At 35.7% G+C, this 27,815-nt stretch overlaps 5 protein-coding genes across 9 annotated transcripts; 1 reads left to right on the forward strand and 4 right to left on the reverse strand.

Annotated features, from left to right (window-relative positions):
- Window positions 1-176: 176 nt before the first annotated feature.
- Window positions 177-2,521, reverse strand: LOC125204579 (very-long-chain 3-oxoacyl-CoA reductase 1-like). Its single transcript, XM_048103266.2, has 3 exons — window positions 1,827-2,521; window positions 1,671-1,740; window positions 177-549 (listed from the first exon to the last, which is right to left on the reverse strand). Exons 1-3 carry the CDS (start codon window positions 2,447-2,449, stop codon window positions 280-282), a joined length of 963 nt encoding a protein of 320 aa, XP_047959223.1. The 5' UTR covers window positions 2,450-2,521; the 3' UTR covers window positions 177-279.
- A 979-nt stretch (window positions 2,522-3,500) lies between these two features.
- LOC125204852 (regulator of G protein signaling 1) lies at window positions 3,501-10,995 on the reverse strand. Of its 5 annotated transcripts, none has more exons than XM_048103598.2 (13): window positions 10,742-10,992; window positions 8,824-8,896; window positions 8,522-8,564; window positions 7,116-8,300; window positions 6,413-6,533; window positions 6,247-6,310; window positions 6,060-6,144; window positions 5,497-5,570; window positions 5,115-5,306; window positions 4,887-4,975; window positions 4,559-4,797; window positions 4,209-4,455; window positions 3,501-4,125 (listed from the first exon to the last, which is right to left on the reverse strand). In XM_048103598.2, exons 4-13 carry the CDS (start codon window positions 7,190-7,192, stop codon window positions 3,919-3,921), a joined length of 1,395 nt encoding a protein of 464 aa, XP_047959555.1. In that variant the 5' UTR covers window positions 7,193-8,300; window positions 8,522-8,564; window positions 8,824-8,896; window positions 10,742-10,992; the 3' UTR covers window positions 3,501-3,918. The 5 variants fall into 5 exon arrangements, with proteins under 5 accessions (XP_047959555.1, XP_047959558.1, XP_047959552.1 ...); XM_048103601.2 differs by having other exon boundaries at window positions 4,559-4,710; window positions 10,660-10,986; XM_048103595.2 differs by having other exon boundaries at window positions 10,660-10,986.
- Window positions 10,996-18,346: 7,351 nt separating this feature from the next.
- Window positions 18,347-21,332, forward strand: LOC125207124 (two-component response regulator ORR26-like). Its single transcript, XM_048106344.2, has 5 exons — window positions 18,347-18,753; window positions 19,310-19,462; window positions 19,538-19,918; window positions 20,001-20,077; window positions 20,242-21,332. The coding sequence occupies exons 1-5, from the start codon at window positions 18,624-18,626 to the stop codon at window positions 21,190-21,192; spliced, it is 1,692 nt and encodes a 563-aa protein (XP_047962301.1). The 5' UTR covers window positions 18,347-18,623; the 3' UTR covers window positions 21,193-21,332.
- Window positions 21,333-21,426: 94 nt separating this feature from the next.
- On the reverse strand, window positions 21,427-22,379 carry LOC125207125 (small heat shock protein, chloroplastic-like). Its single transcript, XM_048106345.2, has 2 exons — window positions 22,022-22,379; window positions 21,427-21,941 (listed from the first exon to the last, which is right to left on the reverse strand). Exons 1-2 carry the CDS (start codon window positions 22,212-22,214, stop codon window positions 21,490-21,492), a joined length of 645 nt encoding a protein of 214 aa, XP_047962302.1. The 5' UTR covers window positions 22,215-22,379; the 3' UTR covers window positions 21,427-21,489.
- A 694-nt stretch (window positions 22,380-23,073) lies between these two features.
- Window positions 23,074-24,241, reverse strand: LOC125207711 (transcription factor MYB20-like). The gene is made up of 3 exons (XM_048107175.2): window positions 24,053-24,241; window positions 23,798-23,927; window positions 23,074-23,623 (listed from the first exon to the last, which is right to left on the reverse strand). The coding sequence occupies exons 1-3, from the start codon at window positions 24,183-24,185 to the stop codon at window positions 23,182-23,184; spliced, it is 705 nt and encodes a 234-aa protein (XP_047963132.1). The 5' UTR covers window positions 24,186-24,241; the 3' UTR covers window positions 23,074-23,181.
- Window positions 24,242-27,815: the final 3,574 nt, after the last annotated feature.

The following is a 27,815-nucleotide window of genomic DNA, read 5'->3' on the forward strand; positions in this document are numbered from 1 at the left end:
CTTAGGAGTATTTAAAAAATCCAATCAACCTAGTTGGTACTCCACTTGGTACATCGATGGTCCCTGCCTTTGGGTATGGAGTAGCTTTAAATTATTGGACCAGTTGTCCTATCCATTGAGGTGTCTATAAATCAGCACGGGAATTAATCACTAGGATCACCGGTGGACACCCTTGATAATTAAAAAAAAAAATCCAATCAAGCTAGTTGGTACTTGGTAGAGTGAACAATTCAGAATGAAGTCATACACTTTCCAATTTACAATTTGAAAGATCACGGTTTAGTTAAGCTTAGTCGAGTGAAGCTTCTGATCCTTCCTCCGGCCACGGGCCCGCATCCCGACGAAATATCTGAAGACAAGGTTGTCAACAAGTTGGTTGGGGAAGAAGGAGATCAGGAAGGCCTGCAATGCATGAGGCCAATAAGGTATGCAGATGGCATCACTTTGGCCAATCCATCTCATGCTAGCCTTGCTGTATGTCTCTGCAGATGGAGTGAATAGTGATGCTTTCTTTATAGATGACATTTTTGTTGCCACCAACATTGGGATCTGTCAACAACATTCTTGCGTTTTAAATATAAATAAATAGAACTTTTACCCAAAAAAGGCTTTAAAAAATGCAAAAGTACTCCAAACACAATATGCCAAAAGATGTCTAATGATATATTTAGAATTAAAACGGCGGATAATATTAGTGCAATGTATATAAACTAAATTATACTTCCCTCCGTTCTATAGTAATAGAGTCATTAGTAATAAAGTCATTTCCATTTTTAGTAAAAGTCAACACATTTTTCCACATCTACTTTACTCTCTCTTACTTAATTCTCTCTTCATCTCTCAACTTTTTTCATTTTCCACTTTACTCTCCATTTACTTAACTCACCTAACATAATTTTTCTTAATCTCCGTAACGAAAAGAACAACCTCCATTACTATGGAACTGAGGGAGTAGTAAGTCTCTTATTGAATAAATATTTCAGCATCACAGTGCCTTATATCATACTAACCGTCTATGAAAAATAGTCTCATTTGTGTACTGCATGAGTTTTAATGAGAAATTGATAAAGTAAGAGAGAATGAAGAAAATTAGATAAAGCAAGAGAGGTAAGAATAAAAAGAAAGAAAAAGAAATGAATAAAATATGAGAGGAAGTTTCCATTTTTGAAATGTGACTATTTTTCATGGACATTCCAAAATGCAAAATATAACTATTTTTCGTCGACAGACGGATGGAGTATTTATTATAAAATTAGTGATAGTTAGTAAATACCAATAACTAATACTACCTCTACCTCAAAAATAAAACCACTTTTGTCATTGGCATGTCCTTCAAAATTAATCTACTTCAATTTTTAATATTATGTGACTCGATTTTCCACTATTAATGACCAAGTCACATTTTATTCTCAAATTCTTTAATTTTATAAGACATTAAAAATCAAATGTATGCGTACCTTAATTTAAATAATCAAAATTAAGCTACTACTACTATATAAGAAACTAAAATTAATAAAAAATGGAACACCAAAAAAATTATACATAGACGAGCCCTATTCCATTGCAACAAATGAATTGAATTGGATAAATTGCAATGCAAAAAAATAGAAAGAGGAAAGATCTGTTAAATCTCCAGAAAAAAATTCTTTGTTTAATAATTCTTCACCAACCTGGCATTGCACATCAATTCCATATTGTTTATACTCCAAATTCATGCTTTTTGACAGCATTGTCACATATCTGAACACAGAACACCAAAATTGCAAATTCAACATTAACATTTACCTAAAATCAAATGAATAAAATTAAGGTGAAGTAACACCTACGCTTTGGTGGCGGCGTACACCGTGTAAAGCGGATACGACGAAAGGCAAGCGGAGGAGCCCGATCCAATGTTGACAATCGCGCCTCTTCCCCTCTCCATCATCCCCGCCACCGCCGCCCTCGTAATCCACGTCAACGCCGCCAAATTCACTCCGACCACGCTCTCCATCAACCTATCATCCACCTCGTGCATGAATCTTGCGTACGGATACGCTAATCCCGCGTTATTAATCAAAATCCCCAAATCTAAACCCCTAATTTCTGCCTCCACGTATCGCGCCATCTCCTCCCCGTTTCGCCAGGCACCGGAGAAATCGACCGTGACGGTTTTCACCTTCACCTCGCCGTGAATCTGCCGGATTTCTCGCGACGTCGCCTCCAGTTTCGAAGGATTCCGGCCGATTAGGACGAGATTGAGGCCTCTCGCTGCGATATCGAACGCTATTGCTTTCCCGATGCCGTCGGTGGAGCCGGTGATTGCCGCCCAGGCGCCGTACGATCTCAGATCCTTTTCCGGCCGGATGAATGTGGACCATGTCGATGAGAGGATTTTTAGTAGGAATTTGGAGAGAGTGATGAAGCCGAAGCAGGCGACGGCGAGGATGAAGAGGGATGGAATCTCCATAAGAGGGGAATCTGGAGCTGGATGGAGATGCAGTATACAATGCAAGGTGATATATTCGAGGGCTGTGGATTTCGTTTTTAGTCCTTGTAATTTCACAATATACATTTTGGCCTATAATAAACTATAATAAAATTATCTTTATGAATAATGAATTTTCTAGCGTGCCTCATATTTATTTTTTTATGATTAATTAATACTTTAATCACAGATTTTAATATGGATTTAATAATAAATGGGTAAAACATTGCCTTTTAGTTAAATACATCCTAAATGAAGGAAAATTATATAATTTCGGGACATGGATTATAATATTTTGTAAAGAATATATTAGACATCAAAATAAGAGATTGGAAAATTAAGGTACTACTATCTTATACTCTATATTTCAGTTTTAATTTTGGCAAATTATAGTCTTGTAGGTTAAGATGTCAAATTACATTTTAGGACAATGGCACGTTATTGCAAATTAAAATCGATAATTACGTGTACAAATTAAGATCTACCACCAGCTAAGAAAGTTTGCTACTTGATGCAAGTTGGTGAAGAGACTTAATTTCTTCTTACATTAGGAGTAATATAATTGGATGTTTGATTGTACAACAATAATTCTTAAAAAGTGTCCACAATAGGTGGCCGCCGCCTCTCAATTTCTGATTTTTTTTATTTTAAAAATCTTTATTTATAAATAATCTATTCTAAATCATATTTTTCATTCCATTCTATTTTATTTATTTTTGTCTAATTAATTTTGTTTCATTCCAATTAAAATATACCAATAATTAATAAAATAATGTGATTTGTGATGATGGCGTGACAACTATTGATCGGGACAAGTTTTTATGGCCGTGGAAGAATTTTTGTGACTGTGCCACTCTACCGTGGACACTCTTAAATTCCTATCATTTCAAAAAACTAAAAATTTAGGATTGTTTTTCTATTGAACGGCAAAAAGAAACAACCATACATCATACATACCACCTCAACAATTTTAAGGTTTTATACTTGGGACATCTTCCTTATTTCATGATATATCAATTTTGCCAAAACGAAGTGTGACAGTAAATTATCATTTCCTAATAGAGACTAAGACATTTACATAAGGTTACATAACCGTGAAGCAGCCTTTTATGTTCATCCAGACAAAAAAAAGGAAGAAACTTGAAACCTAGAAATCTACCAACACTTACTGGTTTCCTTCCTCCTTTACTATAAAATGTAAATGCCTAACAAATACACTAAACATTAATTTCCAAGAAAAAGCTGCTAAACTCATATTCTACTCCATATATAATTGAACACCAAAAATTTTAGCAGGTAAAGAAGAACATACATCTCGAATATGGAAGCAGAAGTGCCCCCGTCTCCAATTTCTGCCATGTCATGTTAGCTGCTATCCACAGGAAGCAGCCGACCTCATCCCAGACCTAGAAAGTGCTCGTGTTATGCGTGTGATTTAGGAAGGCGGATGGTCACTGCAGCTCTAGTTCAAGGCTACTCGAACTCAACTTGCAGGGACTGTGTTCTTGGTGGAAAGGGTCATCAGCACAATGCACTGAGCTCAGCCGGTGCGAGGAGTTCCAACTGCTCTGTTCTTGCTCATAGTCGGCTGTTTTCACCATCTCCTCTTCTTTCAGTTTTATGAAGAAAGTCGATGACCAATAATCATTGGCCAAATTCTTCAAGCAACGTGTTGGATTAGGCCATATAAGAGCCTTAGCAGGTAAGACAATGTATGTACGGATCAAGAAAAGAGACTAACCATTTTCATCAACTGAATCAACTCAATCAACGCATTCTTGAAGAGGTCCGGGTGTGCCAAATCTGGAGTTGATAGGATCTCTTGCCTACAACGATGAGATATGTTCACCTCCATTGTTGCACCGGGAGTGATATACGTGTCAATAATGTGGCGTGCCATATAGATTCTCCTGACATGATCGTCAACTGGGATTTTGTCGAGCTGCAGCAGCTCCTCGTAGAAATGGACACTTTCCCCTGCCAAACAGCTGCATAAGGATGCAGACGCAGTTCAATATCATCACACGGGGGGAAGAAGTTAAGACGCAAGGGAAAAAGAGGAGTTATATAGATTCTGTAACTGTAATTGACCTATCTGCAAACTTAACAAATGACTGACGGAATCTTCTGTTTTCAAGAAGCTTATCCAAAGGATCGTTAGGATTTATCGACTGTGTTGATTCCTGTTGTACTAAAAGACCACTGTCAGGAATGCCGAGGGCCCGGCCCATCATGGTGTAATCCTGTTGGTCGTTTTTCATCGAGCTCAAAAGTGAGGCAAGTGGTTGTGATATTGACATAGAGAAGAATGCCAGTAGAAGGAAACTTGTCTGTAAAAGTGCATGATTATGGAAAATGAAAATTGTGAAACGAAAATAAAACAGGATCTTAGTCATCTGAAGAAACTGGCTACGCTTACCATGATTAGTAATACAGATCTTGAAATGATTTGGACCAATGCATTATCTTCATAGATCTCGTTCAGAGTGTAAGCGACCACCCATACTCCTTCGAGAAACAACAGGTAGATGCAGTAAGTGAGCTGTTGACTCAGATAGCAGTTATGAATTCAAATATTTAACTTTCGTGTTTAGAAACTTATACTATTAAACTCATAAAGTAGAAGGTATAAGCAGAAATTATGTACCGATGCAACAAGCTGAGACGAGAATTCCTCGCCAGAGGTCCTTGAGTTCATGAAATCTAAACTCGATATGCTGAATTGCTCCAGTAAATCCAACCAAAGCAGCAATATACAGAGCGTGAACAGAAATAACTGGGATGATCCAATAAGTTTTCATGTGGCAACGGTGGTTTAGAGGCTGGGTGATTTGAATAACTACATTACAATTCTCAATTCATTAGCCGAAAATGTTTGTAGCAATACACTAAGAGAGAAATTAAATGAACTTAAATAATCAAGACGAGATCAGTAGATTTATCAAATCACTCCTCAAGAACCTTAACATTCTTGGCAAAGAGCACATGGATATAAATGCAAACAAAAGAAGTAACTGCAAGACACTTACTTGCCGAACCCACAATCCAGGGAAAGAGAACCAGTGAAAGAAATATAAACGACCGGATGGGTGGCAAACGTCTCCTGAGAGATCATGAGCATCAAGAGAATAAAATAAGTAAGATCTTAATCGAGTTTCTTTGTATGAATTTTATGGTATAGAAACATAGGGTAAAAACAGATACTAGTATACTATATGATGATGATGATGAAGCAATAGTGTTACTACCATACCCTTCTCATTTTAGTTTTTATATCCAACTTTCAACAACTACACTTTGGTGGAAGCAAGCCTATTGAATATCAATCTCAACTAGATTATTTTATACTCCGTATAACATAATTTTAACACAATTCCTGGCTAAACTATTTCATTGTAGATCTTGCTCCTATACTAACTTATCAGTATATACTCGGCACCACCTTCTATCACCATTTTCCATGGAGTATGCATGTATGCAAATGCCCCTTTATTCCATTATTCAAAAGCTAAATATTGGGAATAAGAAATTCACTAAGATACAAATGCATCATTATCCATTACATTCCAACAGCTCAGAAAGAATTACTTACTTAACAAATAAGTTATACAGTTGAAATGCTTGTACAATACGGCAACTCAACAGCAAGCCAAATCCTAATGGACCTTCGACCCAAACTGGGAACATACGAACAATTAGGTACAAACTAATGCATGAGTGATTCAATAGACAACATATTACACGAAGATACTCATATAGTCATGCTGTAGTAAATTTACCAGCCCATATATAGCAAGAACTCCACCAATGCTTCCTTCTGAACCTCAAAAAACCAAGGGCCATCTGTATAGACCACACCACATTCAACATGTAGGTGAAACGGAACGTACATCTCGAAACATCAAAAGTTGAATAAGGGCTAAGGGAAAAAGAGAAAGAAAGTACCACAATCGATAGTAAAAGGTTGAAACTGGCAATAACTTGCATTGCTACAAGCCAAAAGCCACTGCCTTTAGGTCTCGGGATCTTATGAATTAGATAGGGCACACCAGCCTTTGCAAGAAGCCTGCAACAGGGAAGCAATTTTCTCATCTCAACAAGTCTTGTATATACATACAACAGCCATGATCACATAGTGATTCATTCCCACCCACCTATAGCCTATACTGTTCTGAAGAGACGTGGTTAATTAGAAACAGAACCCCCTATTTGGACTCGAATTCCTCCTCTACTATGATATAAGGCAGTTTCCTTCAATATTTTGCTAAATGTTTCACCCAAATTTAACAACTACTAATAATGAGGAAATAACTACAAAATCCCTACAAATTAAGCTTATTTTAGCCTTTTATCTCCTCGTTCATTTGGGATTTAACTACATCCAAGCATTTAGCATTCAAACCTAAAACAATCGTTAAATTGACATTATTCTGCATACAAAATCAGCTCAATTCAGAATCAAATCATCAAATCTACACCATAAATCATAATTTTCATTCAAAATTGATCAGAAATAACAAAATCCTAGTTCATATCAAGCAAAACATGAAGAGCCTCCAAGTTCAAAGTTGTAAATATTGACAGCACAAACACAAACATCTAAAAGCTAAAAACAACGTTTTGGAAGATGAATAGATTGGAGAATTACAGGATTACAGAGAGTATAGCGACGGAGACGGCAACATAGTCGCTGGGGCAGCCTCCTCTGTCAGCACAAATCGCCATTGTCAGGTTTCAGCGCCAACTTTTTGAAGAAATGTCGAATTCCACGTGGAAATTTGGGAAAATTTAACAATAATTGGGGTACTTGAATTTGTTTCGCGACAATATAGTACGGAGGAGTATACTTTAACAAAAAAAATATATGTAGTCATTTTCACGATTAATATTTTCGTGTTATAAAATAATTATATAAAGAAAATATTGGCAGGTCTCCAGTCTGAAAAGTATAGATTACTTAATAAAGAACTAATAGTACTTTAAAATTAATAGTTTTGAAGATTTAGAAGAAAAATAAAATCTCAAGGCCGCCATTGACAATTCTAACAAATGTAATGTTAAGATATATAGATAAGATGACATGTGTTACTTAAATTTGAAAACTTTGACTATCTAAATACATTTGACTAATATACTAGTAAAACATTTTTAATTTTGAAGATAAATTTTTTTTTTATTATAAACACTAAATAGTGATTTTTCCGTGACTAAACGAGTTAGTGGCGGAACATAGCCGCGGCAATATAATCGCCGCTAAAATATCAGTGGCGGAATATTTTCCGCCACAGAAATGTAGTGGCGGATTAGCCACGGAAAATAGTCCGCCAGAGCAATTCCGCCACTAAAAGTTTAAAATAGTGGCGGATTTGGGTGAGCCATTATTAGTGGCGGAACTTGTTTCCGCCACTATTCCGCCACTATATAATACTATTTAGTGGCAGAATGAATCCGCCACTATTTTATACAGATTTTTCATTTTATTTATTTTATTTTATACCCACCCTATTGCGATAATTTTTTCAACAAATCAGTACATATTTCATGATAAAAGTAACAATAGATACACCAATACTCTTTAATTACTCATAAGACCAAAGCGTAATAATATTGAGCATCAATACAAATTCTAAAACTTTAGTTAATAGTAACAAATAATGATTCATGTTCCTTAGTCTCATGTCTAGTGGAAATGTTGTTGGCAAATTTATCATCTACACATATCTTGTTTTTTCTCAGTCTCTTGAACTCCGTCCTTGTACTCCGTCTCTTTCCTTTCCAAATCTTTGATCAAATTTATCTGTTCATCTCTTAAGCCAGCTTTTGATACATGAAACTACAAGAGTTGGTAAGAAACCAGAAAAGTTCTCAGCCTTAGGTTTGCAATGCATAATATATATAGGCCTAACATATCTTATTGGTTCACACGAGAAATTGAAGAATAATAAAATACTACGACGTCCAGATCATATAAGCATTCAGAATAATGATAAAGATTATAAAACTTGTTCCTAAACTTATCATAAGAACTACTCTTTGACTAGCAATAACAAGTACCTGTTAGCTAGAGCTTTTTGCAAGTGATATTTGCTTCCTTTCTCTAAAGCACACAAACACAAAGACAAAAATCTTTAGCATTAGTAATAGCAACAGCAACAGCAGCAGCAGCAGCAGCAGCAGCAGCAACAACAACAACAACAATAACAATAATAAATTCAATACAAAAATACCCATAAGTCATGACATAGATGATAACAGTATGTACTATATTGTCAATATCTTTCACACAAAGATGTATTGGATGCATAAGTGATGATCTAAGAGTTTGCATTCATTATTTATTATTACAATGGAAATACCTGAATAGAAGTTCTTGTGTAATGAATTAGTTGAGCAGCTATATTTTAAGTAGTCATTTGTAACAATCTCCTCCTACAGTAAAACAATGTATACAACTTTCACTTCTACTGAATGTGAGTTCATAAAATTAATCATATGTTGGACAAAAATTATGGAGAAAGGGCAGCGCCTAGTTTCAACATTCGCAACTGCATGAGAAAAGAAATACTGTACAACAGATATACATTCCTTCGCCGATGAATTCAAGATTCATTTACCAGATCGACCAAAGTAAGCCACCAAACTCATTTTCAAATTCTTATCACATACCTTAATTTCATGTTTTCTTATACACTAAGGAAATTGTTGTAAGCAAGAAATCACTAAATTAAGGGAAAATAATAACACTATTGAAAAAGTACTGCGATCATTATTGAAAGTTGGTGTTGCCTAATAGTGGAAATCATGACTAAAAATCCAATTTTATTACTCTGATAAATCTTAGATATGAGTAAGACTAAAAAACTGAAATATCTGAAATGCAGATGTTGTTATTGTCTGAAATATTGAAAGTTGGTGTTGCCTAATAGTGGAAATCATGACTAAAAATCCAATTTTATTACTCTGATAAATCTTAGATATGAGTAAGACTAAAAAACTGAAATATCTGAAATGCAGATGTTGTTATTGTCTGAAATAGTAAAATAAGAAATAATGAAGTTGCTATATATAGTATGGGGCATACCTTTCATGAAATTACTGTAACACCCTTACCGGATTAATTTAATAATCATGCAAGTGATGTCACATTTTGGTACAAGTATTGAATTAACAGAAAATCCTTGATTCTTAATTTATATATAGATGAATTGTTTTTCATTACTTGGTAATCGAAAAGAAAACTGCTCTAAAAGTCTATGTATATATATATATATATATGGAACTGGGATAACAATTTACAAATATACATATTTATGGAACTGGGATAACAATTTACAAATATACATATTCAACAAAGGTGCACGCGGTAACTAAATGTTCCAACTATATTACACTTCTTGTGCATGCCACAACTAGCATAACAAAAGAATTACCCAAACACAAAAGGTTGGCAAGCGACCCAACTTGGGAAAATGTACAACAAAAGAGCTACTTTGATCACTTAATCTCAAATTCCAAAACACCTTGAAACCAGAATCACCTTAATCCTACTTCTGCTCGTTGCCCGTATTATATCTCGGTAAAGATTACCTTTTTAGCATATTTTATTACATATACTAACATCAATACAAACTAATTTAAATATAAAATATGTTATCCTTTTATATCATTCTCAACTTCTATAAAATTCTATCATTGCTCTAAAATCTTGAGTTCCAGAATCAGTTAAACAACCTAGCCTCAAGTATCAACTCTTCTTCATTGATCTTTAGTTAATCATGTAGCAAATATTCCCATGAATGCATAACAGAACTCATTTGAGCATCTTTAAACAACAATATGCAAAAATCATCAATATTCTCACTAGTCAATGGATTGTCCCAACTTTTCCCTACCAAAAATACTTTTCTCCCACATATAGATTTAGATATTCTAAAGTCAATCCAAAGTAGCAATACAATTTCCATAAATTATATGGAAGAACTCTAAGCTAACACTTCATTTAAATAACAAGATTCATAGTTATCGTCCAACTCAACTCCCCAATCATAAGTAAGAACAGAAATGTCCATTAATATACTAAAATTTCACCCAATTTGCTAAACCAATAATTTGGGGATAAATTTCAAAAAGAAGCCCTAACTTTCAGTCACATATAAAATTCAAAGAATACACAAAATAGGAACATTACTTACACAAATGGGAGACAAAGCTAATCTATTGTCGCTGAAATCAAGTAATGACGGCTAGAAATAGTCGATCAGCCACAAAAAGTACCATATGTTTGTGAGTAGCAAGAGAAAGATCGAGACAGAGAGGGAGACGAGGAGAGGGTGCCACTTTCAACAAAGAACAAAGGTTGCCGGAGGCGCAATGCTGCCGGCGGAGGGACTGCGTATCTCCCCCATAGGGTGTGTGTGTGTATCAATATATGTATCACGGTGAGTGTGTGTATGAGGTGTAAAAGTGTGTGCCAAGAGAAGAATCTCGTAGGTTCTAGTTTTTGAGGGATAAATACAAACCTTTCCATTTTCCATTTTTCTTAATTCCTTTCTTTTTTTTTCTCAATTTTAATACTTTTCTTCTAAAATCCTACACCACAACACTTAGTCTAGATTTTACATTTTACAATCAATACAAACACGTATCTAATCCATTTATTTTCCTACTAATTCAACACGCAAATCTTTACTCACCGAGACTTCTAATTTAATTTTAATTGTCGACTTCCATTGCATTTTAACAATTTTTTTTTTCTAAATTTACGGAATTTCGGGATGTTACAATTACTACACTCCATGCCATAACCTGCAACAACATTCATCAATGTTTAATTTTTACAAGCAAACCCAAATAAAGTTTCCACACTTTACACTAAACACGTGACACACACACAGAGAGAGAGAGAGAGACCACGGCATAGAAAAACCAAAGCTTTTGGAGAAAACAAAGGCAGCCATCTGCAAGTGAAAAGCTGCACACCTCTGCAATTTACATACTCCTAAAAGAAAATAGGGAAATATCATAACAACATTCAACTTTATTCACAAATTCAAGAATAGAAGAAGTGCCATGTATCACTCCCAATATCACAAAAAAGAAGAAAAACTGCAAATAAAGATTATAAAAGAAAAGAGGGAGAGAAAGAAGAACTCGCCATGACACTTAGAGAATACAACAGATATACATTGACATTGACACTACTCTCAAAGCTTAACAAATTGCCATTGACTTGAGCAATTGAACAAATCAATATGCTCAACAAACCAACCATGATGATGGCTTTCTCCATTCTTTAAATAAAAAAATTGTAAAAAAATTCAATTAGTGCACAAAGAAAAATCTCAAACAAGGCCTACAAACACAATATTCAACAATGTCTTTACTAATCCAAAACAGAGATTTGGAATTGGGTGAACTTATTTTATAGTAGAACTTAAGTTTAGTTAAAGATTTTGAGGAGAGAAGTCAGCTCTAGATGCCAAATCTTGAAAGGCAAAGTGAATTCAAAATTTAGATCATTGGCTTCCAAAAGTTGTACACGAATGAATAATGGAACTTGGATTTTAAAGTTGCAATTTTAAGATCCCAAACAAGCATCCTCCTAAAGATCTTAATCCTATTTAACTTCAAATAGGTGAAGCTCAGTTTCTAACAACGACTTAGCAGTAAGCACAATTGAACTAAATAATTGAGGCAATATTAAGGGTTAAGTATATTATATTTAAACAAATAGGAGTGAGTACAACTAAAAACAGTTTCTAGATGAAAAGCTTTTGCTAAAAATGATGTCTCATGTGAGTTATTCCATATGTAAGATACTAAGATTACTTGCAAAGGCATAGCAAAAGTGAGTGAAACTCATATGTCCTAGAAACATCCACATCTTAGGTATAGGAAACATGCAATATCTTCATATATTTAACAAGCAAAAGCAGATTAAATATAAATCATGTACGCTATTCGGATAACCTAATCAAATCAAATATAATAATCCTCTTCAAATCTTCCACTTACACGCATATTGAAGAAAACAAACAAAAGAGCATACTTAAAGCATATGGAATAAATCTTTCGTACTTGCATCATTCCCTAGATAGGGGGAATGACGATGTTGAAAATCAAAGGTGAGGTGAGATCCAAAAAGTAAACTGTTGCAACAACAAGTAAGGATTAAGTTTCAAAAAGAGAATCACAAAGTAATCTGCACTAAAATCCACCGTTTAGGAAAAATAAGCTCATAATTAAAAGAGAGATTAAGTTTTGGAAAGTGAAAAATTAAACAATGAAGAAATGAGCACTCTCGCATTTTCACAAAATTGGAGCAGTCATTGACACGCAGATAACTTCAATTGAGAGGCAAAAGAGGAAATGGCGAGAAGAGGCGGGGGAATGGGGGGAATGGTACATTGATTACCTGGTGGCGACGACGGTTGTTGTGAAACGCGAGCGGGCGACAACGACGGAGCTGGAGCGGCGAACGGCGGCGATGGAGCTGGAGCGGCGAATGGCGGCGGCGAGCTACAGCGGCGAATGGCGGAGGAGGGGGGAGAATTTCGCGCAATAGTGAAGGGAATGAAAAGCGTAAATGTGCCCTAGATTTAATTCAGACTCAGTAAAACAGTGGCGGAAAATCCGCCACTATAATTTATTTTTTATAATATTTATATATTTTATTGAAAAATGATTTGTAGTGGCGGAATTAATCCGCCACAGATATTTGCAAATTAAAATCCGCCACTGGTCCGTTAGAATTCCGCCACTAAATTTGCTAGCGGATTATCCGCCACTATGCCGCCAGTACTACTGGCGGAATATTTCCGCCACTATTTTTCGCCACTAATATAGACTTTTTTTGTAGTGAAATAGATAGAAATTAATTTTAGTAGAAAGTTAAACATAAAACATTAAGATAGAAACATTAGAAATAACACGAGATTTAGTGTAAAATTAGTAAAGTAAAAGTGATGCAGAAAGAAAAGTATGTTAGTGGAAAATTAGTCAAATTTTATTAGAGAGAAAGAAATTTTCTTAAAAAGAAGTTTTTATATTTAGAAGACGAACCAAAAAGAAAAGAATTTCTATTTTTAAAGGACGGAGGGACCACTATTTTTTTTGGACGGATGAAATATAAATAGTAGTACTACTGCTCAACAAAGTTTATTGGGCCTAATCTGCAATGGGCCTAATTTTCCGATTGTTTTTCATTAAACTGTTGGGCCTTTACATGTAACGTCATTACACCAATATGTTAATTGATTTCATAATTTTTTTGCTTGGATTTTGGAACCAAAATAAAGTCTTAATATTCAATCAACATTGTAGGTGTAAACCTAGCAAGAATCTCAAATTATTGCAAAATTAGTAAGCCTTGTAGGTGGAAACATTTTACAAAACATAAAGTCATAAACACGCACATTACCTAAAAAAATATAAGTATACATTCTACTAGCTAGGATAGAACGAAAACGAACCCCCACACCCTCCTTGAAAGCTAAAATAAAAGGAAACGGCTAGAAAACAGAATGCCTAAATTCTACTTTTTCTAGAGGCATATACTCAAGAACCAATCACCATACATAAAGCACCATACTTAAGAATTGAAAAGGCCTAGATTAAGAAGAATAAGCATGTGTAGTAGCAATCAAGAAACTCACAGGGAGAGGGTTTGAAAATGCTCACTTTTTAATAAAAAAATGAAAAGGAAATAGTCCACTAAAGAGAATTTGCATGGAGTTCATCCTCACAATATGTTAAGACCCAATCATTCTCCAATTCTCTCTTTAGCCAAAAGGAACTTCAAATTAGTGGGCATTTCCTTTTTTGAGCCATTAGGGTTTTCTTTTCAAAACCTACCCCACTCTCAAAAGCTATGCCTTTAAACAATACCCTAAATATATTAATTGGAAACATGAAACAAAAAAATATGAGTGAGTAAACAATGTATTTAATATTATGGGGTGCCTTTTTGTATAAAGATAATCACCATATACCGTTAATCTTGCAACAAAAGTGTGTGTAAATGTGTGGATTATGAGATGATTAGACCATGATTAATTAGTATTTGTATATAGGCATTTTTCCTTTGGTTTGAAGTTATGTCTATCCTTCTCCCTGTTTGAACAATATAAAACTGAATAATTTTATAAAGTCTTGAATTTCTTTTTAAATATTATTTTCCCTGACTGAACTCTATGGAAAGACTGTACGTGGAATGTATTTTTTTTTTTTTTTTATGTTTTTCGATATCTCGAGTTTGAAATTTTAAAAAGACTTCGTATAATTTGGACAGATGCTTTTACACAATGATTCACACATAATTAAAAATTAAAATTTCACAACTTTATAAGCAAAACAAAGAAAAAAGCAAAGCAAACAAAATGAGAAGACTAAATTAAACCCTCTGGATTCTTCTGTTTCATGTTTATGTGAAAAATGAGAATGTGTATTAGTTATTGACTGATATATGTCAAATAAAAATATTAATACAGGACATGATTTGTACAAAAAACAGAATGGTTGAACTAAAAAATAAGATGTGTGCTTTTAGAGAAAAAGTTGATCAGAATTAGTAGATTAATATAATAATATTGTGGAAATGGTTCTTCCACTTTTGTACTTGAAACAAAGTATGCATAGTGTCAATTGAGTCATAATATGCTCAGCACAGGTGCTTCAGTTGCTAAGTGTGTGGTGAAAATTTTAAAGATGATAGTGCAAACCATGTTATACAATTATTTTATGTTTGAAATTATTAAAGAAAACATTTTCATGAAAAGTGGAAATATTTAGTGTTTTGGCTGCTGCCACCTTATCAGCTAACTCAGGCTGCTCTAGATAAAGATAGATTTTCCTTTGCTAAAGTGGTCACACTTGAATAATGGAGTATAGTATAATAACCTATTTAATTAAGCATGCCTTTTGATTGAAATAATTGAATTTATCCACAAAACCAATTAAGTGTGATTTATCGTCATGATTTATTAATTTATTACTTGACGTGTTGATTAGTGAGCATTAATTATATAATCTTGCAAATAGTGTGTATTTTTTTTGCTAGTAAATTCATCTACTTGAATTTTTTACTTGAGGGTTTCTATGTATTATAATAATTATAATTATTCCAATAAAAGTGTTGGGAATACGAAATCGAGAATCTTCTGAATATAAATTAACAAATGCACATATATCTCTGTCACACTCTCTAGATTCTTAAAACACTTGGGAAATTAAATTTAGTAAAAAGTTTAATTTTTAAGTAATTAGGAATCTTATTTCAACTTAAAAGTAGGGGGATAAGTTGTTGGAGAGGTGCGTGAGAGTGACGCTCCAACAAGTTGGCGACAACTAGGGTTTCGAACATGACTTGAATGGGATATAAATCATATAATGTCCTACGCTGGTTTCCACATATAAAGAAATTAAAATAGAATTAACGAAAAGAAACATTGCGTTTGTCGTTTCATAATTGGAAACAAAATTAGCATGTGTCAAACTATAAGATTTTCCCCCACTCATTAAATTTTTTACTTTTTTTTCGTACTAAAGAAACACTCGAGGAATTGTTTTTGGCGAGGTAGTCATATAGAAGTTCAAATCCGAAAATAAACAATTTTTTCCTTAAATTCTTAATGTACTATACAACTAAATAAAGGACTAGCGTTTAGATCAATAGGGGGGTAAGAGTTCAATTTAGTACTTTTAAATATAGATTATTTTTATTTTTAAGGGAAAAACGAATAATTTCATGTTTTCTTTCATTATCAAAAGAAAACTAATAATAACAAGAGTATAGCAATAAATTATAATATATGATCTATTATTGAATATAATTAAATCATGGAAATCTCAAGTATATTACGGTGTCAATTATGAGAATTTTTTTCTCGATAAATTGAAGGCTCAAACAAATCACAGAAATAAGAGTCTAACAACGCCACTATAAAAATTTACAACCTAGCCCAGTCCAAAGAGAAAAAGAAGTCTTGCTAGCACAAGACCAAAAAAGGAGGGCACACAATCCTTCATTCAAAGCACACACCACATGCGTCAAAACCCACAAGGTAAGTAATACCAAGGATGAAAGCACTAAATCACAAATCGAAGGCAAGAAAATGTCGCCTCAATCTTTAGTGGTATTTCATTGAACTCTAAGTCCTATGTTTGTTATCTGACCATCTTCTAATCTTGATGAACTCACTCCTCATATATTTGCTCCATCAAAGGAAACTTTGGATTTCACTCTTTAATATAATCCTTGAATCTAGCCTCCATAATGAAATTATCTTTCAGCCTTCCAATTTGGATCCATCTTCTAAAATATAATTTTGTTCTTAAATCTTAAGTCATTAGATGAATCTAGCCTCCATAATGAAAGAGGGAGCAGGGAGCTCCATAATTTTTTTTTTTTATTATCAAATTTGACAAAAGGCACGTCAATTACCAGAATCATATGATGGACAACATTATTGGGGCGAGTCTCTAATCTAAATTTAGAGTATTCAATAGCATCTGTTATATACTATCAATATCAACAAATTTCTAAATATGCAATTAATTAAATTAAAAATTTTAATTCAAATTTTAATCTGTTTCGTAGATAAAGACATAAAGTCTCATACAAATTTACGTAACCCAAGAGAGAGTGGTACACTTGGGCTCCGTCCATCAAACGAGGTTGCAATAATTAGAATTAAATCGTTAAGCAAATGGTGATTAATATCTAACTAGCCCCATTCTAGTACAAGGTGCTTTTATAAAGATAAAATAGGTAGTATATGATTTTACTAATGTGGTGAATGATTGGGCATCTTGCAAATGAATAATTATTAAATAAATAAAGAAAATAGTAATGGCATTTTATGGAGTGGGAACCATTTAGAGGTTTAGCTGTTGATGAAATATTGGCTCAATTAAAGACAGGGCACAATAAACAAGGTTCTTTGATCAACCAATTAAACTTTCAATTTGATGCAATAATTAGTTTTAAAGCCACTTATTTTGCATCTCAAATATATTCTAAAACAGTAACGATGCATCTTTTAAGTACATGTGGTAATTTATAATTTTTACTAGTGCATTATGTTTGTTACTCAAGATTCTCTATGCTACTATTACTGTTTTCGGTTGTTTATCTTCTAGGATTTTTTTTAGTTAATAGCAGTACTTATTAATTAGGATTGATCATATCTTAATTCTAATACGCCTATTTATCTAAAATTTATTATTGTCAAGTAGGATGATTGTTTCTTGATCAGATATTCTTCTTGAAAATGGGCTCCAATATAACATGTACTGTAAGTCGACACAATATTCATATCGATACAAAATATTATCATTATATGACAAATCTTTAAAAATCAAAATAAACTAAAATAAGACACAACTTAAGTCGACACTATATTCATAGACATACATAATGGATAATTGATTAATTGTTATTTAAATCATACTTTCAGGTGGCCTTTGATCAATCTCATAACTTTAGTCTTTCTCAATTGTCCTGTAATTGGTCAATACTGAAATTAAATATGACAAAATCAAATATGATATGACAACAAAATGCGTTATTTTTTACAAAATGACGATATCATATATATTGATTATTGTCAAAAGATGGCAATACATCTGAAACAAAGTAATTTTGTTATCATGTCATATTTAATTTTACTATATTCATTTCAATTTTGACTAATCTTGAAAGTCATACGACAATCTTGATCAATCAATAGATAAGACACAACCAAAATGATCCAAATCTAAGAGTGCCAAAATCAATTGGAAGCAAAAGCATGATGAATTCACAAATCTTGAAATTGATATGTATCACTCGTTAATATGATCGAATAGTAATAACATGGGAAAGGTAAGAAGAAGCTACAACAACAAATTACGGCCGGCGCCAAATATTCGTTGTTCTCTCGCTTCCCTTCCCTTCCCATAAAAATCCACACATTACTCTACTTTTGGAGTTCTCTCTCTCTAGTTTTCTCTCACATACTATAATTGTCAACATGGAATAATATATATACGCAGCACCAACACATACACACTTGTTTTTGTATATCTTAGTGTAGCATCACACCACAAGCTACTCATCACTCTTTTTTTGTCCCTTTTCGGACCTCAAAATCCGGCCCCTTTTTTGTTTTTGCTCTTGATGGATTCGTGCGGGTTTTCTTCGCCGCGGACCGAGTGTTTTCCGGCCGGTCTCCGGGTGCTGGTGGTGGACGACGATCCCACGTGGCTCAAGATTCTTGAAAAGATGCTTAAAAAGTGCAATTATGAAGGTTCACTTTTGCCTAGATTTTTTGAAATGCAACTGCCCTTTTTCATCTTTTGTGTTCTTGATTTGTGTTTCGGTGATAAAGATTGGATTTTTATAGATGTTTTGTGATTGTGTGTTTGTACTACTATTTTGATTCTCTTTTGTTCCCTTGATTAGCATATATTTAGGGTGTGTTTTTGGGCTTTGGAAGAAAATTGAAAGAAAAATTTAAGATGATGATAAGGTCTGATATTAAATTACTATACCAAAATTTCACTTGGTTATTTGTGTTGATGAGATCATAAAACTCAGTAAATTTCAGAATCTTTGGATTTTTTGGTTGAATTGTGATAAATCAGAGGAAAGAAATGGAAAAAGATTGCATTTTTCATTAGTTTATGAAGTCAATTCCAAGAATTTTATCTGATGTATATAAACTGTTGGAGATTATAAGGTAATATGCATTTTCTGTATACCTTCAAGCTTGGATTTGAGTAATGTAATGATCGATAAGTACCTTCCTTTTGTGGAAGATCAGAGTAGCTATTTTTTAACTGGTATTTTTGTGGAATTTTCAGTAACAACATGTAATCTGGCGAGGGAGGCTCTCGACTTGCTGCGCGAGCGCAAGGATGGGTTTGATATTGTGATCAGCGATGTTAACATGCCAGATATGGATGGTTTTAAGCTTCTAGAGCACGTTGGCCTGGAGATGGATCTGCCCGTCATAAGTGAGTCTAACCGGCTTCCTTAAATAGCTGTGTTCCGTATGACCAGGCAGGCACTAATTGATTGTATCTGTGCAGTGATGTCTGTGGATGGGGAGACGAGCAGGGTTATGAAGGGCGTCCAGCACGGTGCTTGTGACTACCTTCTCAAGCCGATCAGGATGAAGGAGCTGCGCAACATATGGCAGCACGTGTTCAGGAAGAGGATACACGAGGTGAGGGATATTGAAGGCCACGAGAGCCTTGATGAGATGATGCTCAGAAGCGGGGCAGACCTCTTGGATGATGGCTTCTTCTTCGGTGGGGATCCAGTTCCCGGAAAGAAGAGGAAGGACGTTGATCACAGGAGTGATGACCGCGTGGGAGGCGATCCCTCCTCATTGAAGAAGGCAAGGGTGGTTTGGACTGTCGAACTTCATCAGAAGTTTGTCAAAGCTGTCAATCTCATTGGTTTTGAGAGTTAGTTTTCTCATCATCCCCTTGTTTTTCTTGCTGATAAACCAACTGTTGCTGATCGTCTCACTCGTCATGTTTGTTGCAGAAGTCGGTCCAAAGAAAATCCTCGATCTGATGGGCGTTCCGTGGCTAACTAGAGAGAATGTTGCTAGTCACCTACAGGTAAAACTCTACCTCCTCTTAGAAACATAGGGACTTCTTGATCATGATTGAAGGGGAAAGTGGATAGGGACGAAGGGCTCGTTGCCTAGCCTCGTTGCCCTTCTCCAAACCGCGCCCCTGACTGTTGCTTCACAGTCCTAAGAAATTCCTTTTAATGCTTTCAGAAGTATCGACTCTACTTGAGCAGGTTACAAAAGGAGAACGAGCTGAGAACCACGCTTGGTGGGACGATGCACTCGGATTTATCTCCGAAAGATGCTGCTGCTGGCCCAGGAAACGCGTCCCTTCAAACTCTGGCCACTAAGAGCTCTAAACAGAACATTTCTGTTCATCACGACGATCCTAGAAACTGCGAAGGAATCGCCAAGGCGAGTCCTACGCCAATGGCAGAGGCCAAGGCTGCTGAGATCAGTGATCTTGCAAAAAGTAGCACTTCAAGTATCAGCTTTGATCGCCCTTTTGTACAGAGTTCTGATGCGAAATCCGAGCCCACGATCCAAGTTCAGTACTCGTGGAGCGCTGGAGCTCCGCCTCTCCAGTTCAAACCCGAGCAGAAGCCTCAAGCCAGAGCCCCACCCGTTGGATTCAAGCAAGAGCAGAAACCACCTCTCCGGTTCAAGAAAGAGCAGCATCAGAAACCATTGTTCGTTGCAGAGCACCGGTTTGATCACACTCCTGTGGCCATGCATCACAGGACGGATAACAAAACCTCCGATAAACCATCACCAGCTGCAACAGACCCTCCATACAGCAAGGCAAAAAGGGGCCAACCGAGCAAGGCAACCAAAGTTGAGAGCACTGCAGCCTTGTTCTGCATTCAGCCCGAAAGCCCTTTTACAGACTGCCACACCATTGATCCAATCCCGAGCTCCATATGGAGCACTAAGACCAGCCAGAGCTTCGAACAGAATCTATACGACGAACCTTGGCACATAAACGCGCTTCTTGGAACTGGATCAGCTCTCGCGTGTGATTACACCTCTCCATACCCACCAAATCCCTACCTTGGCACTATAGACCCATTCTGTTTCAACGGTCAAGAGCTCATCACCGAAGTCACTTCCCTAAAGTTCCCGCTCGACCCTGTAATAGACGAGGGTCTGTACATTGCTTGAGCCTCGCTATATTAGGACTATATATTGCTTGTGAAATGTCAAAAAAAAAAGCGAGTGACACATTCCTAATATGGATGCCTCAGCATTTATCAAAAGTGTGCCTCTGTAACTAACCATATATAATGATCAGATTTCTATCATCACTTGCAACAAAACACACACCTACTACATGTGAATCTAGCTATGTTTCAGCTTGTTTTCTTGCATTTGCAATACTCCATTCATCAATGATCATTGTATGGAAAATAGATGTTTATTAAACTATCTAACAATGATTACATTTAACATTAATCTCTTTTAATCAACACTAATGTCAAAAACCTTAGCACTAATACTAGCCTTGGGTATAGTGATATACAACACACCATCCTTAACCTCAGCCTTAATCTTCTCAAACTCAACATTCTCAGGCAAGGCAATCCGGGTGTTGTACTTCCCATAGCTCTTAGCCGGCCACTCCTCGCCCTCTGCGGCCTTCTTCTCGGCCTTCAAGACGAGCATCTTCTCCTCGACCCACACCTTGACGTCCTCCTTGGTCATGCCTGGCATGTCGAACCTCAGCTTGTACTCGGTCTCGCCCTCCTTGATCTCCCACGGCGTCCTCCCTCGCCCGAAGCTGCTCACCGCGTCGGCTGCAGGTGAGGGGGCTGCCCAGGCGCTGCTGTAGACGAGAGGGTCGTCTATCATCCTGTCCATTGTCTCCATCATTTGCTGCACTGTCCGAGCTGTTGGAAACCTGTCCCATAAACCTGGAGATGTGACTGAATTAGTTCAAGAAATGGCCTAATTTGGGAATCTAATGAGTAAGAAAAAGAACATATGCACATACCAATTGGAGCCACGGAAGGGGTGGCCCTTTTCTTGACCTGCTGCTGAGGCCTACTTTGCTTTTGCAAATGATCGAGATTTTCTCGGCCGTCTGCCGCCGCCGCCCTGACGGCGAGCTTGGCACAATTTCTGCCGGAGGTGGAAAATTTTGAAGTGGGAGAAATGGGAGTGTAAAGGGATAAACAGTGTGACATATCTCTTCTTTACAAATGTGTTTAGTTGATGATTGGTTGAGGTTTAAATGTCTGAGTTTAATTCTTGAGGTTTTGGTGAGAGTGAGAAAAAGGTTTGGGTGCAGATTTAAATAGAAATTGAGAGGATTCTGGAAGCGTCGGATTTACTGGATTTCTCCAGAAGCTGGCCGGAGGTTGAAGAAGCTTCTATACACCATAACGGTCCACTCTGTTTTCATGTCGTTGTCTGATAACTTTAATTTCCGATTTTTTTTTTCTACTCCTATATTTACAAAAATTTATGTATTAATATAATTTGGGGAAATATAAAATTAGGGGGGGTTAAAATATAAAAGAATTTTAGTTGATGCAATATTTGATAACAATTTAAAATTAGAGGAAATTAATATTGTGTGGTACAGTATCTAACTAGAAAATGAGTAACTACTCGAAAAATGTTAATGCAACTTTGAAAATTTGGACTGGAGACGCATATGTACTTTAGAGGAAAATTTTTTGAAAAAATATAATTTTAAATATTGTTTGTAATTGCCCTATGAGTTTTAATTTTTGATGAAATTGTGACAAAAATTAACTATATCTTCAAATTCATAATTTTCATATGATTGGCAACACACTTCACATTTACACCACCACATCATTAATTTGAGACATACATACATAAAATAATATTACATGTATGTTGTGAAATGTTTATTATAAAAAATTTAGAACAATGTCAAATTTCATAATTTTACCAGACATTTTTTAAAATTATGGAAAAATCAGACTTTTTATAAAATTTCATAGTTTTTCCTGCAATTTGCCCTTTGTTAATAAACCTGCACTGCTTAGGATCCAACAGTTAAAATAGAACAAATGATTAAATCGAGCCCTTAGTCAAATTGTTGCCCGTGATAGGTATCATGTGACATGAAAATTTGATATTGAGCTTTACATATTGCACCAACAATACCAATAAAAATTCTCATGGGAAACTCTCTCCCAGGCCATTGAAACAATCCCAGAAAAACGGATTCTCCATTAAATTCGGATAAGAATCCATAGTGAAATTCTCCAAAGATTCCTTGTTTTGGAACACAATTGAAGATCCCATTCCCATGTCCGAATTCGTGATGCAGGAAGAATAGTCGTTGCTTTGATTCGAGAGCGACGACCCTTCTGTCTTATGCTGCATTTGATTATAATCTTCTAGACTTGGGATTGAGATGGTCTCTTGAAATCCAAGGTTTTGTTGGTGCTTCATTTCTTCCTTGTTCGTCTCGAAATCGTGAGATTTGGAGAGGACCGGCTTGTGGGTTACCGGGTCCAACCCGTTGAGCTTCATCTTCTTCTTAATCCTCGTGTTCCAATAGTTCTTAATCTCATTGTCCGTCCTTCCCGGAAAGTATGTGGCTATTTTAGACCACCTGAGAAAAAACAAACATAACGCACTTGTAAGCAAATAAGAATCTACAGGACTGGACTAAAGAGTGCCAATTTGGCCCAAAAACCGGTTTAGCAAGATTGTTATATTGGGCCAGCTAAAAGTTTCCAGTCCGGCTCATTCGATAACTCTAATTGACATAAAACGTATTTTTTACCTATTTCCTAGTCGAGAATGGAGCTCAATGATCATGTCTTCTTCTGCATCTGTCAATGCACCTCTCTTTAAATCCGGCCTCAAATAGTTTATCCATCTCAATCTGCAGCTCTTTCCACATCTCATTAAACCTGCATTAACATCAAAAATTAATACAGTATAACAAGTTATTGCAACTTTTACTCCAAAAAAAAAAAAAGACAAACTTTTGCATAAATATTCCTACAAATTACAAGTACTTTTTTTAATGATTTACCTGCAAGTTTTGGAACAAGCCTCCAACATTGTATCCCATTATTTAGGATAAACTTCATGAGTTTATTATCTTCATCGATTGTCCAAGGACCTCGTTTAAGCCCCACCTTCTCACAACAAGGTTGTCTTCCCATGATTTGATCAGAGAGAAAAAAATGCAATGAATGCTGCAAAATAAAGATAGAAAAGCAACTAGTGCTTATATATATCAAAACCAAGATTCTTCCAGCTAATAATAAATTAAAAAAAGATTATAAACTACAAAACTATTGAGCTTAAAGTCACTAACAAAAAAAGATCATGGTTCATGCTTAGAGAACTATTTCTGACATTATTTTGTGTCGTTATAAACTGCATCAAATGATTAGAATTCAGCCACATTTTTAGTAGAAAAATGGGTAGTTGGTTGTCGTTGACATGGTTTTTTATTGCAATTTAACGTTCGCATAAAATTAAAGTGGGAAGAAACAAAAGTTTTTACAACAAGGCAGCTCCGTTCATGGGGGGCAACTCTTTTATTTTCAATTTTTTATTTTATTATTGCAATTATTGTACCTTTTGATTCTGGTTATGGGGAATTTTCGCCTTATTTTTATCTATCATGCTTTCTGTAGATGTTCTGTGTATCAAATCTTTATGTGATTGAGTTGCAATTTTTTATTGTATTTTAATTAAATAGACATTGAATATATATGTGGTCTTACTTTAGACACCCTCGAGTTCGTATGGCAATTATGAATAATCATAGTACTTGCACGAATAAATACATCGAATTAGAGATGATTATGACTTGATTAGTAGTATATAAATTTTGCCGACTTTAGTTTAGTTGAACTGCACTTGTTGTAAAGTCTTGAGATGTTTACTTTGGGTTGGAATTTCGAATATGAAATTCTTGTCTCAATTTTTTTAGTTGAATGTTTTGTATCGCGCGCTACCTATTTAATAATTTGTTACTAGAAATTAACTGTTTGTAATAAAATTTACAGAGAACAAAATCAACGGTTTCTTTTACTCAAAATATGGGAGATTTAAATTAATTTATAGTAATTGTTAAAGCTCAAACAATATGATCGAGCTTCTTGAGTAAAGTTTATAAATAGAAAATAGTCCCTGAATTATGTCATTTGCACGACTTGATGAGTACCCGACTTGTGATTTACTATGTTTCTTCTTGACCCCAAAATTTTGAATCTGCAAAATTAACTAAGCATCATTATCAAATTAAACCTAGAAATAGGTCAACAATTAAATAATGAGATGCCTTTTTTTGTACCGCAAGTCCGCAACTAAATAACACCGACACGACTTGATCCTAATGATTTGACAGCATGAATAATCACGCACCAAATAGTGTAATCCTTGTCCACGAACATCCACCTGTTTAGAGCGACTGAGCGAGGAAATTTACATGTACTAATCCGACCCGTCTGTAATTTGTTCAAATTTTAAGAAAACTAGTAGTACTAAATAATGTGGAAAAAATATGTGAAAAATATGGAAGACCTTTGAGGTGGCCAAGGCCTATGGCCTTGAAAGCATTTATATGAATTCAAGAAGAAGAAAGTAAAGCAGAAACATGCCATGAATAGCAATTGGGAGAAGATAGTATTTCATTCGTGGTCAAACAAATGTTACAAAGTTCCAACATATATATAGTCTACCTCAGAACAATCTAGAACTACTCCTAATCTTTGTACTACATCATAATCTCTCATTAATTAAAACTAAGCATAACAGAATCTGCTATACTACCTTCTTCGAGGTCCCATTGATCACCACGTCTCTCCAAGTACATGAGTGGTCCCCTGACTTGGCTGTTGAATCTGACTTGGTTGTTGAATCTGCAACAGGCTTTGGTTTGAGTTGTGATTGTGTGCAATCACCATCAGACTTCTCTCGTGCATTTACTTCTTCAATGCGACATGTAGAGTTTGCTTGACTATCACTTGGCTTCTCACAAGGTTCTCCAACACGCCCCCTCAATCCGAGCGAGGCTAGAGACACTAGACCAAGTCTAGTTCGCAGCTTAACGAAGGATTGCTAACTTAGAGGCTTGGTAAAGATATCTGCAATTTGATCAGTAGTGGGAACATGTCTGAGCTCTATCTCCTTTCCCAACACTTTGTCTCTAACAAAGTATATGTCAAGTTCTATGTGTTTGGTCCTAGCATGTAGAACAGGATTCGAAGCCAAAGCTTTGGCACTCATATTGTCCACCCAAATGACTGGACTTGATTTTTTCTTGATCTTTAATTCTCCAAGTAAAGAGTTTAACCATGCTACCTTTGAAGCAGCTTGAGCCAAGCTTCTATACTCAGCCTCTGTGCTTGACCTTGCAACCACTCCTTGCTTCTTCACACACCAAGAAATTAAGTTCCTTCCATAGTATGTACAGAGACCTGTAGTCGACCTTCTATCGGCTAAATCAGCAGCCCAATCAGAATCTGAAAAAGCTGAAATGTTTCCGTTCGATTTGTGAACTTGGATTCCAAAGTCCAAAGTTCCTGAAAGATATCTCAGTATCCTTTTAACAGCCTTCCAGTGAGTGTCCAACGGTGAAGACATGTACTGGCTGACTTTGTTCACGGCAAAATTTATGTCAGGCCGAGTGATAGTCGCATATTGCAATGCCCCAACAACACTTCTATACAACTTGGGATCAAAAACGGGTTCACCTACATTTTTACTCAACTCACAGCTAGAAACCATGGGAGTTGGGCAGCCTTTTGCTCCTGTCATGTTTACTTTCTTTAGAAGATCTTTGATGTAGTTCGATTGACACAGATGTAGTCCATTGTCAGCAGTTTTAATCACTTCCACTCCCAAGAACAAGCTCACCTCCCCAAGATCTTTTAAAGAAAAATGGGAATTTAATTGAGAAATGATATCCTGGATAGCAGTGGAGGAATTACCTGTGATAAGCATATCATCTACATATATCAGTAGATATACGACTTCATCTCCCCCCTGTCTGGAAAACATAGAAGCATCTGCACGTGATTGAGAAAATCCAAGAGAAAGAAGCACTTAATAGACAGTGAAGAACCAAGCTCTGGAAGCCTGTTTAAGGCCATAGATGGCTTTGTTCAGTTTACAAACCAGGTGAGGACCTCCTTGCTCAAATCCCAAAGGTTGTTTCATGTAGATATCTTCTTCTAGTTGACCATTCAAAAATGCATTGTTCACATCCAAGTGAGTGACTGTCCAACCATTAGATACTGCCAGACTCAGAATTACCCTGATGGTTGTAGGTTTGCCAACCAGGCTAAAAGTTTCATTAAAATCAAAACCCGGTTGTTGTGAGAATCCTTGAGCTACCAGCCTTGCTTTATGTCGAGCAATGGCACCAGAAATGTGAAACTTCAGTTTAAAAATCCAAGTGCAGCCTATGAGGTTTTTTCCAGGTGGAAGAGTAGTTAAAATCCATGTTCAATTTTTGAGAAGGGCGATGAATTCAGCCAACATGGCTGCTCTCCAAATAGGAATGAGCAAAGCTTCAAGAGCTGACTTTGGTAGCAAATATGGTGAAATGGTCAGAGAGAAGATTCTGGGCTTGAAGACACCAAGCTTTGATCTTGTGGTCATGTGATGAGTGGATTGAGAGGTCTGAGCAGGTGGAAGTATTTGAGGAGGCTGATCAGCAGAGTGAGATGAAGGTGGTGCAGAGTGAGATTGAGAATTAGAGAGTGAGGCTCTAGCTGAAGCTGAAGTGTGTTGAGATGAATCTGATGGTTGATTAGATGAAGTATTTGGTGTGAAAG

This window comes from Salvia hispanica, chromosome 6, assembly GCF_029641045.1.
Source record: "Salvia hispanica isolate PSC_SH4W2 chromosome 6, Shi_PSC_v1, whole genome shotgun sequence".
Classification (NCBI taxonomy): domain Eukaryota; kingdom Viridiplantae; phylum Streptophyta; class Magnoliopsida; order Lamiales; family Lamiaceae; genus Salvia; species Salvia hispanica.